General features: G+C 42.4%; 1 protein-coding gene across 4 annotated transcripts in view; it reads right to left on the reverse strand.

Annotated features, from left to right (window-relative positions):
• ZNF608 (zinc finger protein 608) overlaps window positions 1-17432 on the reverse strand; it is a 122851-nt gene that overhangs the window by 57917 nt on the left and 47502 nt on the right. For all 4 annotated transcript variants that reach the window (XM_053409189.1, XM_053409188.1, XM_053409190.1 and 1 more), the window contains exon 3: window positions 8116-8371. In XM_053409189.1, the coding sequence (XP_053265164.1) occupies window positions 8116-8371 (256 nt within the window). The remainder of the gene's footprint in view (window positions 1-8115; window positions 8372-17432) is intronic.

Genomic DNA, 17432 nt, shown 5'->3' on the forward strand with positions numbered 1-17432 from the left:
GGCATAGGGTTCTAGCCTTCAGCATTCTGATTTAAACTATAGTCAAAATAAAATGTGAGAATGGCCTATTGTACATCTGTGTCTTTCAATATGAATCAAAAAGACATATTCTAGATAACAAACTATGAGCCACAAGCCACGTTTTCCCTCCAAGCTAGGGCTTTAAAGGTCAAAACCAGCCCCTTAAACCTGACCCTATACTCCACTGGGTGCCATTACAGCTGGTAGAGCACTGGGTGAATATGCTCCTATGGCAGGGACCCCGTGAGGAGCCTCGCTGCAGCATTCTGAACCCGCTGGAGTTTCCGGTGACAGTTTCAAGGGCAGCCCCGCGTAGAGCGAGTTACAGTAGTTGGGCCTGGAGGTGACCGTCGCATGGATCACTGTGGCCAGGTCGGGGCGGGAAATCATGCAGCCTTGACTGTAATGCCCCTGTAGCTATTGCCAATCTTTTCCCCACACCACACTAGTTGAGATTCCATTTCTGTTTAGATGTCCCAGCCCAGCATCACAGCTGCTGGAATAAAGTCCATGTGTGATGCTACATATACACAGATATTCCAAAATAAAACACCTCTTAATATCTTACCATAAGAGACAGTGATTTCATAAAACCTCAACCACACTTTAATTCTACATTTCTTGCACTATTATTAGATCAGTTCCAAAGACAAACAAAGCACATTCTGTGCTGTCAGCACGGAATTACACAATTGTAGAGTTGGAAAGGACCACAAGGATCATCTAGTCCAGGGGTCAGCAAACTTTTTCAGCGGGGGGCGGCGGTCCACTGTCCCTCAGACCTTGTAGGGGCTGGACTATATTTTGACAAAAATGAACGAATTCCTATGCCCCACACATAACCCAGAGATGCATTTTAAATAAAGGCACACATTCTACTCATGTAAAAACACGCTGATTCCCGGAGCGTCCGCAGGCCGGATTTAGAAGGCGACTGGATCGGATCTGGCCCACAGGCCTTAGTTTGCCTACCCTATATCTAGTCCCAAGCCCCTGTGATGCAGAAATCTTTCGCCCGATGTGGGACTTGAATGTGGGATTATGAGTCTCATACTTTACCGTACAGTGGACGCTCGGGTTGCGAACGTGATCCGTGCGGGATGCGCGTTCACAACCCGCATCTGCGCATGCGTGGGTTGCGATTCGGCACTTCTGCGCATGCGTGGCCGCCGAAACCCAGGAGTAACCCGTTCTGGAACTTCCGGATTTCGGCAGTCCATAACCTGAAAAAACGCAACCTGAATCGTCTGTAACCCGAGGTATGACTGTAATGGGATTCCAGAGCTTAGCATGTGGAGCCCACAAGAAAGCAGCTGGAGCGAGGGCTTATTAGGAGCTCTCCGAATTTGTTGTGGCTGTCTTCCCTGGTCACTGGTGCTTGGAGACTTTGCTAGCAGAGGTTTACAATGGGATTGTTCATAACAGCCACTACAAAAAAAAAGTTCCTAGTCAAAATATGGAACAAAGGGATTATTATGACATTAAGATTCAGGAACAGAACGTAACTGGGAAGAGGACCAAGAGTCGAAAGACGGCTAGAAAACTGCAGACATTCGAAGCCAAGCTTTTGATTGACAGTTCCAAGTTACTGAAGCAGGAAAGCAGACTTAATGAGCTGCAAAGTCAGTTAAGAATATGCTAGGCGGTGGCACAATAAAAGAAAAGAAAAGAAAAAGAGATCCATGCAGTTTACTACCTTCCTAAGAGAGGTTTACGATGCTATAGGTAACTGAACAGAAACCTATGTCTGACAAGAGGGATATAACTTGCTTTCTTAAATCCTCGATGAAAAATTGCTTTTACAAAATGAGGACCAACCCCCCCCCCCTTTTCATTTTCTTTCTCAAACTATCAGGACACGTCAAGCTGAGAATACCACTTGTTAAAAAAGAAAAGCGACACAACTTCCCTTCGTCTGTGTTTATTATCGAACAAGAACCTATTGTTACGAAGAATCAGAATGCCAACCCAGCAATCTGAGCGGAGACAAATGCGACGAGGTGACGGATTGTTCTGGAACCAGTGGCAGGCAGGTGAAGGATGGCTGTCTTTGGATCAGCGTTCAAGCATAAAACCCTTCATAAGAACAATTACTTCTGATGGCTACAGCTGTTTGCAGCCAAAACCAGAGAGAATAAATATTTGCAGTTTCTTTTCTTCAAAATGCCCCTTAAGCAGCTGATGATATACAGTTGTGTCACAGTTAATTATATAATCTTTCAGGTCTCCCATCCTTAGAGAAATCGTATTTGGGAATAAAGGTGTTTGGGGTTTTTGGGGGTTGTTTTTTTTACCCAGCCTATCCATATGTTGCTTACTGTAAGAAATAATAAAAGTAGCAGTAATACTACTACATGGGGTAACCTTGGTTCTCAAACGCCTTGGTTCTCAAATGCCAAAAACCTGGAAGTAAGTGTTACAGTTTTCAAACTATTTTCAAAAGCCGAACATCTGATGCGGCTGTCGGCTATTGTTTCCGAGGCACTTGCACCAATGAGAAGCTGTGCCTTGGTTTTCGAACATTTTGGAAGTCAATCGGACTTCCGGAACGGATGAAGTTTGGGTCTTTTGTTTTTGCTATTTATTTTGCATTTTTGAGGCTTTGTTTTTGTGACTGTGTGGAACCCAGTTCAGCTACTGATTGATTGATTGTGCGACTGCGGAAATGGATAAAAGCCCCCATCCAAACAATGACTATCATCAGTGCAGGTAAGAAAAAAAAATCAATTTTAATTTTTTTATCATCTACAATACTGTCTTTATTTCTTTTATAGTACAGTACATTGATTATTGCTTTCATTTTATGGATCGATGGTCTTGTTAGATATTAAAATTCATGTTAAATCGCTGTTTTAGGGGTTGTTTTTAAAAGTATGGAACAGATTAATCCATTTTGCATTACTTTCTAAGGAAAAGCACGCCTCGGTATTGGAACACTTTGGTTTTGGAACGGACTTCTGGAACAGATTAAGTTTGAGAACCAAGGTACCACTGTAATAGTATTGGCAATACTACAATTAATAATACTAAAACGTGTTTTTAATTTATTCCATACTGCATAGTGACTTCTGAGTGGCCTACGTTATTTGAATATAGACCAACACAGACAAACTAGCGATAAATATCAGCTTTCTTAGAAGCAACTATCAAGACAGCTTCTGTATTTGCCCTCACTAACCTTACATCACAGCCCATCTGTTATCATCTAAATAGTCTTCTCTTCTCAGATATTTTACTTTAATTGAGTCTGACTGGTTACAAAGATTTGTGTCAGCTAATGAACTGTTGGCTTTTTTTTTTCCTTTCCTGCAAACTGACCAGAGGAGCACAGTTTCTGAAGTCTTCAGTCTGCCAACATATTCCCAGTTGCTACACTTGAGAACAGGTCTGAACTGAACACAGATTTTAGTATAGCAATATTATTACCCTTGAGGCCTCTCTCCACTTTTTTCTTCTTCTCAGCAGGGAAATGCCATTAATGATGTCATTAATGACAGTAATCTTACCTGACTCGTTCTCTCTTGAAGTCCCTTCTCCACCCCCACCACCCCCAATAATAGCAATTTTTCTTTCCCTGGTCAGTCAGGCAGATGTTTTCCAATGCCCTCAACTGGAAAAACAAGCCATTTTATGGCAATACTTGTAGGCTGCCTAACACTTCTGGAATCTTGTTTTTTATCATACAATTATCCTACTTTGCAGATGAAGACTATATCCCAAAGTAGCTCACAGCAATTTAAAGATAACTACAAATAACAATTTAAAAGCGGTATTGATGTGGGGGTGATGCACATAAATCAAAATACTGTGTAAGCCCTGCCCGAAAGGCTTACAATCCAAAAGACGGGACACAATGAAGGGGAAAAGAGAGAAGGTGCGACAAAGAATAGAGAAATCAGTTTTGACAATGGCAGAATAAAGGGATGAGTTGCTAACAGGCATTTTTTCCAACTGGGACTAGGGCTAGGAGATATCTGGCTTTCAACATCACAATATATCAGCAGCTAAACATCATGATATACCAACATATCATGCTGTCTGAAATAGGGATGGAACTGTGTAGAGGCAAACAGTAAGACTGGCCAATACCTGGTTTTCGACATTGCGATATACCACCAGCTAAACATCGTGATACATCATAATGTCTGAAATAAGGATGGAGCTGTGTAGAGGAACTGGCTGGCTTCACGGTTTTCCCCACACTGTAATACTTGCACAGCACACCAGTGCACACACAAAACATGATTTGGACTTCAAACCGGTTCTGAACGATTTATCGCCCGGCCCTAGCACACATCTTGATTCGCGATATATTACTGGGTCAAAAATTTTGAAACCAGTATCACGATGGCAACTTCAAACTGGTTTTGCACAACATTATCACCCATCCCTAATTGAGTCCCAATTACTGGTACAGTGGACCCTCCGGATACGAACTCAATTTGTTCCGGGGGTCCGTACGTACCCTGAAAAGTCCGCAACACGAGGCACCGCTTCTGTGCATGTGCGTGCGGCGAAACCCAGAAATATACACTTCCGGGTTTGCTGCGTTCACAACCCAAAAGTTACATTACCTGAAGGTAACGTAACCCAAGGGTCCACTGTATTCTTGCTAGGATGGAGGTCTTTGTAACTAGACAGTGGTAACAGAGGCCTTGAACAATAGTTTTGGATTGCCTTATCAAACGGTAGCTTGCCTTTTTTACTGAAGTACCCATTCTGGCGCCACACAAGAAGCCCCTCATGCGCCACACAAGAAGCCCCTCATGCGCTCAAAGTGCACGTAGCAGAGATATGGCCGGGGGGGTGGGGTGTGTGCTACACTAGAGCAGCCCGTATTACCATTTTAAGAACTCCATGCAAAATAAAACTGCATCTCTTTTATATGCCATGCTGTTCTCATTACGCCTGCCGTTAATACCAGCTCCTCTTTATCTTCCTCTTTTTACAAGGAATTATTGCAGCTGCCCAAACTGCATTTTGTATATGGCTGCCATATGTGCAGCTCAGACCTCCTACAAACCAATTGTGATCACTGCACAACTGATCCCGGCTGATGACTCAACGCCATCAACACAATTTCTGTCTCTCATAAACATCGCAAAAGGTGCCATGTTCAGGTATGAATCACGCTTGAGTGTCAAGGGTGCATCACTGCTATTCGGATCATCCTTGTACCTATCCTGTTGTCTGGATGAAAGTTACCAATTTCACTCTTTAGTATTTAACTGTATGGATGCAAGCATCTGATACATCTGGTGAATACATCAGGGACGAGAAGCAAGGGCCATTAACCTAATTATTTCAAGGTTTCAGAACAACATCTCTGATGAAGTCCAAAAGCTGTTCTGGAGGTTTTCTTAAACGGATGCAAAGCCTAGCTCTTCCAAAAGCCTTAGAGCTGTTGAGTGAGCATGTCTAGACCTGTGGGACTGTTGACACAGAGTACACTATTTTTAGTGGTTTCTTGATGAAAAGACTGTGTTTGTTTTGTTTTTTTACATAGTTTTGCTGCCACTGTTGTATGGTTTGCTTTGCTGGAAGCCACACTGAACCTTAGAGAAGAGAAATTCCAGTTTTTTTAAATAAATGACAGTCAAACCTCATTTTGTGGACGGGATGTGTTCCGGAGGCCCATCCGCAAGCTGAAAATGATGCACGTCGAAGTGCCGTGTCTGCGCACACACGTGGCACGATTTAGCACTTCTGCGCATGCACAAGCGGCGAACCTGGAAGTAACCCTTTCCGGTTTGCCACAGATGTTTGCCGAAGTGGACGCAATAGGAGGCGGACGCAGAATGAGGTTTGACTGTAATAACAAAGCAACTACAAGCAGTGTATGTCTCTCTGCCCCATAGGTTTGACTGTTATTTCCCTAAAACCTGGATTATCCTCCAAGGTAAATGCACTGTTTGAAGTGTAAAACTATGCATAACACCTCAGACACCTGGGCTTGGTGCAGATTCAATGCTTGCTTCCTAGAAACCATGATTTGCTCATTAAGAGTCGGCCAGAAGTGTGTCCCAAACACTAACATGTAAATGAGACTGTTAGAACCCAATGCTAAATGTACTAAGGATCTATGAAATTAACAGAATTTACTTGCAATTGTGTCTTGGATTGAAGCATAAGCATTTTTTCATTACGTAGCATTACACCACCAGGTAATTTTTGTCACAAAGGAAAAACCACCAGACAGCCACATCTATTGAATTTTCCATATTTAGAAGGCTCAGCTTAATATATTCAGCTTAATATTCCTACATTAAATCAGGATCTGCTTCTTTCCTTTCTTAGAAGCCCACAACAATTTTCAGGGATTTATCAGTGTTAAGACGTTATTAATATTGCTCAAGAAGCTTTCCAATATGCTAGACATCAACAAGTGAAACCTTTATTATCCTGTTTCCCTATTCTCTACAGCTTTGAAGGCTGAGTAGTCATCTTGCTAATGCCACGCAAATGTCCCAGATTTGCAGATGCACAAACAGAATGGATAATAACTGGTGCAGTTTCCTAGACTATACACCCCTTCCCATAAGCAGAGGCAGGGACTCTGGATCAGGCAATTTCAATAAATAAAAATCTTCTCAGCTGAGCACATCTGAGTAGTACCAAAAGCAGGCAGACGGAATATCATTCTTGTGAGCATGGAGGCACATTATAAAATACCACACTGCTGCCCTCCAGACCTTTAACAAGGCGCACTTCTTAATTCAGTGGGGGTCAGAAGTTTAGTTTACTCAGCAAGAATAACACTATTAAAAGCTACTGCTCTTTCATGTCACCACAATTCACACTCGTACATTCCAACTCTGGCTAATGCAGGTCAGTGAAAAGAACACGAAGGGAGAGAGGCGGGCACCTCAGCCTGCATATTTTAAAACAGAATTTATATGTGCTTTGAAAACAATCTAAAAGGATCAATCTAGATTACGAATCTGATGAAAGCGTGCGCAGCAAAAGAGATGGATGGACGAGAGCATATAAAAGCAAGCAAGTCAGAATCTTTCTATTGATTTCCAGGCAGACAGTGTAAAGCACTCTGCTGGTGCCTTATATATCACTGCACAGAATGAACTACTGTTGCACATACAACTGAAGCATGTTAGGATTTATCATCAGCTGATGTGCTGTAGGACACTTTTGAAATGGAATTTCTTGCTTCCAATACAGCGGCTATTAAATCACTAGTAATTAAACACTGCTCAAGCAAACATGAGAAAACATCTGTAACAGCACCCATTCCAGCAGTTCTGATTAGATATAATATCCTACGTCAAAACCAGCAATTAGACCGGCATGTACAATAATTCCATCATTGATAACAGTAAATTCAGGCAATAAGAGATTATCTTACGGAATTTATAATGGAAAAAATCTGCCCATGACAAAGAAAAGCTTTTTCTGATGCATTAATTTTAACAAGAGTCATCACACTTCCAATTCTTTTCCTGACCAAAGTTTCATCTCTTAATTATTTTCAATAAATGCCTGCTTATTCATCAAGCAACAGGTTGCCTTATTTTAATTAATGTGCCTTATACATGAAACCTCCATGGATTGATGTTCTCTCAGAAACTTCCAATTGAAAAAACAAATTCTCATAACTGTTAACATCACCAGAAAATGTATTCATGCAGCACAAATCTTTTTTCTTTACAATAAAAAATTAAAACGAACGCTCAGGAAATCTCCCCACATTAAATACAGATTGCCTTTACAGGGTATTACATAGAATGTTTTAAAGTATAGAAGTGTGAGTTTCAGATATACTTCTAAAATTGTATCACTTTTATAAACACTTCCTCCTGCACCATTATCCTGTTACACTGTAAACCATTTTATTTTTAAACAAAGACATTCAATATCTAAAAATACATTCAATCTTATCCTAAAAGTTTATCAAGCCACTCGGTACAATCATGTATCAAGAGTTTATTTTATTTAAAATGTAGCTGGTTTCACTGGAAGAGATATGATGGGAATTTCCTCTAGTTCTAACAACAAACAGTACTGTATAATATGGCTGCTAACAAACTTGTGAAGCAGATGCAACGTTCAAACAAAATGGGAAGAGAAACGACAGCTTACCTTCCTCGGTTTCATGCCACACAATCCCTTCCAAATTCACACTGGTCCCAGGTTCACATGGTCCAAGGCATTCAGGTTCCGTTACTATCCCAACATCGCAAGTATTCACACCCACTGAACGAGTCCGTACCAAAAGCTGCTCAACTGGAGCAGCAATATTGGAGGAAGATGGGGAAAAGTAGGAAGGCAGAATCTGAGGTGTAAGACTACTGGAGATAGGAGGCGGAGGTGCAGGCACTGTAAAGAGGGGGTCAACCTAAAAACAAAAACAAAGAAAGACACAGTCTGTCATATGCTGAAGGTATTAGGAAAGATTGCGTTTATACACACACTGAGTTTTGAATACAGCAATTCCACACATTATGAAGCAGTACCCAAAAAGTCACATGATATCAAGATGCGCCAATCAAAACATATTTCGATATCCTCTTCAAATAACTATGCTCACTTAGGAATTTTTGTCTTCAAACTGTCAGTGTGACCACTGAGTTTCCACCCTGTTTTAGTGACTCACCGAATTATTACCTTTTAGACCAGAGCTTGCCAAATTGTCTGTTGCGACACATTATTATCTTGGCTGCAGTGTGTAGGTGTATCACACAAACGCTCCCCGTGCTCTTTCCAAGGCAGAAAGGGGTTCCCTTTAACTTCCGGTTTGCTAAACTCAGTAAAACTGGATTACTGCAAAACCGAATTACTGCGTTGCGGAAATGAGGCATGTCTAAAAAGTGTGTCACCAACAGGAAAAGTGTGGAAAGCTCCTTATTAGACATTCTGATCGCTTGCTTTAATATTTGCTCCCAGGCTTTTCAGATGCCTAGGATCACGAACCAACTAAGACATCAACAGTAATTTGAGGTAGCATCTTATTTAGAAATGACTTTTTAACATTTATTCTCTAATATGGGCTCCATTCTACTATGACTATGAAAAATAAGTTGAGCCATCTTAGAAATTGTCTAAGTTACTGCGGCATGAAATCATCAGACACATGAAGTAAAATGAAAAGGCCATTGGCTGTGTGGAGACACGAATCTTGTGCACACTGGGAGTGTAGGGGTGGATAAGGGGGAAAGCACTAACCCCACCTAAGTAATCCCAAAGTCTGTGTGTGACAGGTAAGACTGGAGAATTGGACGTAGAAGAACTACATTCTTTCCCTTACTTCAGAGTATCTTTCCTTGGAAAAACTAGTCGCTGAAAATACAATGGCATAATGCATGGGTAGGCAAACTGAGGCCCGGGGGCTGGATCCGGCCCAATCGCCTTCTAAATCCAGCCTGCGGACGGTCCAGGAATTAGCATGTTTTTACATGAATAGAATGTGTCCTCTTATTTAAAATGCATCTCTGGGTTATTTGTAGGGCCTGCCTGTTGTTTTTACATGAGTGGAACGTGCGCTTTTATTTAAAATGCATCTCTGGGTTATTTGTGGGGCATAGGAATTTGTTCATTTTTTTCAAAATATAATCTGGCCCCCCACAAGGTCTGAGGGACAGTAGACTGGCCCCCTGCTGAAAAAGTTTGTTGACCGTTGGCATAATGTAACCTGTGTACAGTCAAACCTTGGTTGTCAAACGTAATCTGTTCTGGAAGACCGTTCAACTTCCGAAACGTACAACAACCAAGGTGTGGCTTCTGGTTGGTTACAAGAGCTTCTTGCACTCAAGCAGAAGCTGCATCGGACATTCGGGTTCCGAAAAACATTAAAAAACCCAGAGCATTTACTTCTGGGTTTTCAGTGTTTGGGAGCTGAAATGTACGATAACGGAGGCATTCGGGATCCGAGTTTTGACTGTACTCTAAACAAACACAGTACACAGACAAATGGGACGCAATTTACGTTTCCTACTGAGACCTACCGATAATCTTTATTTAAAACCTGGAAGGCAAACTTATTCTATGCTGGTTAAAACTTGACGGCTGAATCTCTAGGTTTGGCAACTACCTGACCCAAAAAAAGGGAGGGATGAAATAAAGCACAGCAGAGTACAGAAGCTCTGCACTTCTGTTATGTGTTTATCCTGCTGCCATCAGACTTTTAAGATGTTGGCAGCCTTAAAAGAAAGGGTGCGGGGGGAGGGAAAGCTTTTCAACAAGAAATCAAGCATGCAGGCGAGTGAAAACCAACTGACCTCAAAAACAGCTGTTCCTTGCAAACTAGTCATTGGATAAGTAAGGATGAAAAAAACCCAATATTTATCTTTGAACTACATTCAAGACATAGGGCCAGAGTTTGCACTACATGAGTTTTGGCTGCCGCACAGACTTCTCATAACAGAGGCCCTCCAGCCTTCTTTTCAGGCTTTCAGAGTAATGCAAATGCACTTGGTTCCTGTGTTTTCCCCAGCATTTATCCAGATGTGGAGCAGCACAGTGTCGGCTCAAGCTATACCCCCTCATAGATAGATAGAACCCTGTGAAATTATTTTAAAATGCTCCAAATCGGTGGGTTGTTTTTTTAAGAGATCCAGCAGGGGGTAGTTGGTCACAAGTGAGTTCAAGGTTCTGTTGGACCACGAGGATTTGGAGAGACCTCTCAGTCAAATGGTTCACTGGGTGACCTTGGACCAGCCCACCTCACGAGGATGCTGGGAGGATAAAATGGCGGAACCACATATGCTCCTCTAAGTTTCTTGGAGAAGAATGGGTTACTAACATTAAAAATGACAGATTCCGCCTTGCAATATGCAGAGATGGCAAAACTGACGGCACTGATAAAAGACACAAATTTAGAATCTTTTAAAGAAGACTTTTTTAAAGAAGGAGAAAAAAATAGTGGGGTATAAATGCTGTAAATAAATAAACACTGTGTTTATTAATAAATGTTAAGACACTTCAAGACGGTGTCCTAGTCACAAAACATTTTGCTCTTCAAAACCAAACAGGACTGTTTCAACCACGTTACTGTAAGAAACACTGACAAAGAGACAGGCGATGTTTAACTTTCTGTGCTGCCTGAAGGAGTTCGATGTTGCTACAGAGATTAAATGCTCTTATACAAAAGAAGGCGGCGTAACAGAAGAATTGTGAGGGATGGCGACAAATGCACAAAGTATAACAAGCCAGTCTTGATTGAGGCCTCTGGATTAGAAAATAAAAGAAGCTCTGCAAAATGACAAGACACCAGACACTTGGTCATTCTAGAGAAATGTGTCTATGTAAAACTACAAGTTTCCACATGTGGATTGATTCCTCAGTAGCGGGGAACTCTGCATTCAGGTTTCAGGCTTCACATTGCAGTGCCGGAGTTTGGAGCAGCAGGCCTAATAGGTGGTCACTGATTCTAGATTTGACAGCACTGCCCATATCTTATCAAAATATGTGAATTTATGTTCCCAAAGCACAGTGCCGCTCACACAATATTTTGATAATATTTTAGGTGGGGGGGGGGAGTTATTATGCACTTATGGTCTCCTGGACAAAGACCACAAGACAGAATCCCAAATGTGTCATGCATACTTAAATTTCTCTAAATTGTACTCATGAGCAGAAGTAGCACCCAGCATTAAAGAATTAGTCTACTTCTTCTAAATGTCTTAAAACTTTGTGAAATGGTCTACTTTCTCAAAACAGAAAGAATCCTTGGAATTCTAGGATGGAATAGTTGCTGCAATGAGCATCCTATTTGTTTATGAATCCTCTGTGCTTATATTGACTTATAAGTAAAGAGAATGTTGCTTGAGTAAATGGCCTCAGCCCAGTATACCTGAAGGAGCATCTCCACCCCCATCGCTCATCCCAGACACTGAGGTCCAACTCCGAGGGTCTTCTGCTGGTTCCCTCACTGCGAGAAATGAAGTTACAGGGAACCAGGCAGAGGGCCTTTTCGGTAGTAGCCCCCGCCCTGTGGAACACCCTCCCTTCAGATTTCAAGAATTACATGACTTTTAGAAGACATCTGAAAGCAGTCCTGTATCAGGAGGTTTTTAACGCTTAATGTTTTTACTATGTTTTTGGATATGCTGTAAGCCGCCCCGAGTGGCTGGGGAAACCCAGCCAGATGGGCAGGGAAGAAGAAGAAGCAGAAGCAGAAGAAGAAGCAGAAGCAGAAGAAGAAGAAGATCATCTATATATGAGAGACATTAACCCGGTGCAATAGTGTTTCATGGGAACATCAAATCCCTTCCAGCCCTAAAATGCTATGAGACTAAAGGAAAGAGAGCGAGGCAGGCACAGAGCAGTAATGCTAAACAGGAAATATGGCTCAGTGGATTTTTGATGTCTAATATACACATTCAAATGCGCAGACACAACACATGTTACAGACCTTCCTAAACGGTACCAGCTCAGACGACAAAAGAGGGATCAGATCTCAAGGCAGCCAAAAACAAGACCCCCTTGAGCATGAAAAGCTAGCATGTCAGGAGAAATGCCCTGGGGTGGGTGGGGAGGAAGCCAGTGTGCCCACACCAGCAGTCATAAGGAATACACCGCCTACCATGTGCTACTTTTACACATTTGAAAGGGGAACCATTTCCTGAGTCAGAAGTACATGGTGCATCCCCAGGTTTCAGACAAAAAACATGCCCCGCTTGAACTGCCACCTAATTTCAAACGCCGCTCAGAACATTGCTATTATTGCTTCTTCTTCAAAGACCACAGGGTTCACAAACCCAATACAGTGGTACCTCGGGTTAAGTACTTAATTCGTTCTGGAGGTCCGTACTTAACCTGAAACTGTTCTTAACCTGAAGCACCACTTTAGCTAATGGGGCCTCCTGCTGCTGCTGCGCCGCCGGAGCACGATTTCTGTTCTCATCCTGAAGCAAAGTTCTTGACCTGAAGGAATATTTCTGGGTTACCGGAGTGTGTTACCTGAAGTGTATGTAACCTGAAACGTATGTAACCCGAGGTACCACTGTATTTTGTTTTATTTGGTTGAAAGTCCCCAAAAGAACTCGCAAGGCAGCATACGAGGGTTGAAAAGGCAACCATCTCAAATGGGGGATGGGGAAGGGGAAAGGTACACAAGTCTAACATCTGCTGGTGGCAGTCTGTCAAGCTGAGGAAAGTTAATGTCAAGAACAGACGCTTTGCAGTTCCTCGCTGTTATTTTTGCATGATTATTCCCAGGTGTTAGGGCATGCTGAGCGGTAGCCTTGCTATTTATCACAGAAGAGGTTGCAAGGAGGAGAAAGAGAGGGGGGAAAACACAAGCTACACTTGAAGGCAGGTTAGTTGTACAGATTGCAGCAGTTCTGTACACAGGCAGCCTTAAAACCCTACAGAAATATGCGGCAACGTTTTCTTTCCTCGCCTTATTTCACGAGCTTTTGGGGACCTGATTAGCAACGAAAGCTACTAAGTTTCAGAGTGTTGTGCTTGGCAGTTTTCCATTGCCCAAGTGTACACTTGCATCAGGCGGCGATGGCCCTTCTGTACTAGAAAGCTGACGGCGAATATCTGCCAATAAACAGACTAAGCGCCCTAGTGAGCACTTTTCGTTCCGAACATGATGCACACACTAACCGTCCCCACCCCAATAACTCATAAAGAATAGGTCAGAAAAGGAATATCACCATTACTAGGAAGACAGCTGTGATCTTTCCTTTATGTGCACAGATACTCCTCTATTTGCTTCTGCTATTCCAGATGCTAAAATTAAGAAGGGCATTAAAAAACAACAACACCCAGTCAATCCGATGTTCTCGCAAATCTCCAGAATTACAATCCTGGAGTAATAAAATTCCACCTCTCCTGTAAGGGATTTCCTGCCCGGCAGGGTGGATTCCACTATATAACACAGGAGTTCCTGTAGAAAAGACACTCCTTTCCTGCTGGATAGGAGGAAGTGAAGAGATCCAAATGCCAGATTTTCCCCATCTCCTGTGGGAAAGCCACTTTTACACACACACACACACACACACACACACACACACGTCTAGAACAAAAAAATAAAAAGGCAGACCTTTTCAGCCATTTGAATTCATGTTCCATATAAAAATAAAAAATCAGATTTTTAAAAAAACCAACTAAAAATACTATCCTAATTACAAAATTTCAGAAGTATTTGTCTATGGATACTTATTTCACTTTCTAACTTCTACCATATTTTTGTAGGCTTTGTTCCAGAAAAGGCTCTTGCTTTTATAGATGGCATTTAAATAAATGAGCAATCCTTTAATTCAGGGTCCAAGGAACTAAGGCTGCATACATGCTGCATGCCTGTAGTTTTTCTCCATCTGGGACTAGTCATACTTACTCTCAACATGCTGCTTTCAATCAAGATTGATTCTAGATCCTGGCATCCACAACCATGGATGTGGTTACTTGGATGTGGCCGCCGAGACCATATAACACCGGTCCTGAAAGACCTACATTGGCTCCCAGTACGTTTCTGTGCACAATGAAGTGTTGGTGCTGACCTTTAAAGTCCTAAACGGCCTCGGCCCTGTATACCTGAAGGAGCATCTCCACCCCCATCGTTCAGCCCGGACACTGTGGTCCAGCGCCGAGGGCCTTCTGGCGTTTCCCTCATTGCGAGAAGCCAAGTTACAGGGAACCAGGCAGAGGGCCTTCTCGGTAGTGACACCTGCCCTGTGGAATGCCCTTCCATCAGATGTCAAGGAAATAAACAACTACCTGACTTTTAGAAGACATCTGAAGGCAGCCCTGTTTAGGGAAGTTTTTAATGACTGGTGTTTTAATGTATTTTTAATATTCTGTTAGGAGCTGCCCAGAGTGGCTGGGGAGACCTGGCCAAATGGGCAGGGTATAAATGGTAGATGATGATTGAAAACCCTCCGCTTAAATCCATGCCTTTCCCTCCCTGTACATGCCCCAGGTGAATGAAAAAAGTGCTGGTTGCAATCTTGGTACATGCTCACCCTACAGAATAATTGGGCAGGTGTGGATACAGTCTGCCCCCTCTTCCAGGCCTGCCTACACCTTCTTTCAAATGGGCACATCATGAGGTAATACAGATTTCCAGTTTGCTTTTGAGGAGCATAAATTGTGCAAGGAATCTAGGTTTTGTGTGGACTACGCAGGGGAAAAAACAAGCACGCTGTTCCCAAATTAAATGTGTGCATATAGCATAAGTTCCATTACACCATTACTGTGAATATAAACCTCTCAAACTGGGAATACAGTGGTACCTCGGGTTACATACGCTTCAAGTTACATACGCTTCAGGTTACAGACTCCGCTAACCCAGAAATAGTACCTCGGGTTAAGTATGGACCTCCAGAATGAATTAAGTACTTAACCTGAGGTACCACTGTATAAGGCATCCTTTGCAAAATAACAAACTATGGCCTTTTAAACTCTGTATCAGAGGGTTGTTGTTTTTGTTTGCTACTATGATATATATTTTTTCTGTTTTTATATTGTTAATCACTCTGTGATCTTTGGATTAAGGGTGGCACAGAAATGTCATAAATACATAAATAAAATAAATCCCCCCAATGGGATCAGGTTTGCCTCAATGGTGGGATGTTTTCACCACCCACTGACCCATACTTTCTCCTAATATTTGCTATTCTGATGATTTTACAAATTTGGAGGGTGCAGTATTAAACTAAGTCAGAGTAGACCTATTGACAATAATGAACCTAACTTAGCAATGTATGTTATTTTCAGCGGCGGTACTCTGAGTAAAACTTAGTTGACTGCTGCCCTGGGTGATTATTTTTATTGACTATAGTTTTATTTCATTACTGTGTGAGCCACTTTGATACTTCTTTCTGTAGATGAAAAACAGTACAGAAATACAAATACACAAAACTGGAAATGAACTGGATCCAAAGGTCCAGGAATGCAACTGTGATCACAGGTACCATTGACTTCCCTTGCCCATTGAGTTCAGAGAGACTTACTACCAGGTAAATGTGCACAGAATTGTCTCTATCACAAACACATACACAAAAGAGCCCATGGAGGCAAACAACAAGTAATAAAATATCTTTAAAACAATTCCAGTACAGATTGATACTGGGTAAAAGCTCAACTTATAAAGCTTGTTGAAAGAGGAAGGTCTTCAGCCTTTATCCAATCGAACCTGCAACCTTGACATTATCAGCACCATTCTCCAACCAACTGAGACATGCAAGTCAAGGTTCACTTAACTCACAGAATCACAATTCCGTTTTGCTCTCCTTTTGACTACAGTGGTACCTCTGGTTGCAAATGGGATCCGTTCCAGAGGCCCATTCGCAACCTGAAAAGAGCGCAACCTGAAGCGCCATATCTGCGCAGGTGCATGGCGTGATTTGGCGCTTGTGCGCATGCGCGAAGCGCAATTTAGCACTTCTGCGCATGCACGAGCGGCGAACCCTGGAAGTAACCCTTTCCGGTACTTCCAGGTCGCCGCGGGACGTAACCTGAAAGAACATAACATGAAGCAAACGTAACATGAGGTATGACTGTATTCACAATGATTAGAAATACAGTGGTACTTGGGTTCTCAAACTTCATCCTATTCCAAGAGTCCATTCAGCTCCCGAAACCATTCGAAAACCAAGGCATGGCTTCCAATTGGCTGCAGGAGCTTCCTGTACTCAAGCGGAAGCCGCATTGGACCTTCGGCTTCCAAAAAACGTTTGCAAACTGGAACACTCACTTCCGGGTTTGCGGCGTTTGGGAGCTGATTTGTTCAGGAGCCAAGCAGTTTGAGAACCCAGGTACCACTGTATGGGGGTAACAACACTTCTGTAACTCTCCCTGCTTAAAATAAAAAAGCAAGGAATGGCGTACTAGGTGTGATCAACCATTACACACACACACACAAACATACACACCCCTGTGTGTATTCTCCACTGCTTAGCATTCATTCCTTGCTCTGCTCATCAAGGGGCGAAACGCTACCACACTTCATAGAAATTTCAATGTTTTGCCCAGCAAAATGTAAATAAGCCCAACCTAAACTCTTGTAAAATCATGAAATGCCGCTGGCAGTTTTATCAAAGTGTGTAGATGTGTACAGAGCCTTTGAAGAAATGAAACTGCCGTTTAGCAAGTGTGATTTATAAGCAACACTGATTTTAGCTGGGAGATAACACGGCTGTCTAATCATTAGTAGTCAGACAACAGCCATGTGAACACATCAATTATGGGCCAATGCCAAAAGCCCTTGAGATCCTGGAGATTAACAGCCAATCCTCTGTTTTACAAGTTCACATCAAAAAGAATATTAATAAGAGGAGGGGCAATGTGAAAGCCTGTCAGACGGTTGCAGCCACCACAACAAGGCATTCCTCCCCTCTCGCTGTGCTTCGAACTGGCCCATGAAAATAGCTGGCATCAGCTCCTATGCGGGGATCTGCCAATTTTCAGAAAATGTTTTCATTAACATATGGGAAGTTGTAAAAGGCTGC

The sequence above is a fragment of the Podarcis raffonei genome, chromosome 11 (genome assembly GCF_027172205.1).
Source record: "Podarcis raffonei isolate rPodRaf1 chromosome 11, rPodRaf1.pri, whole genome shotgun sequence".
Classification (NCBI taxonomy): domain Eukaryota; kingdom Metazoa; phylum Chordata; class Lepidosauria; order Squamata; family Lacertidae; genus Podarcis; species Podarcis raffonei.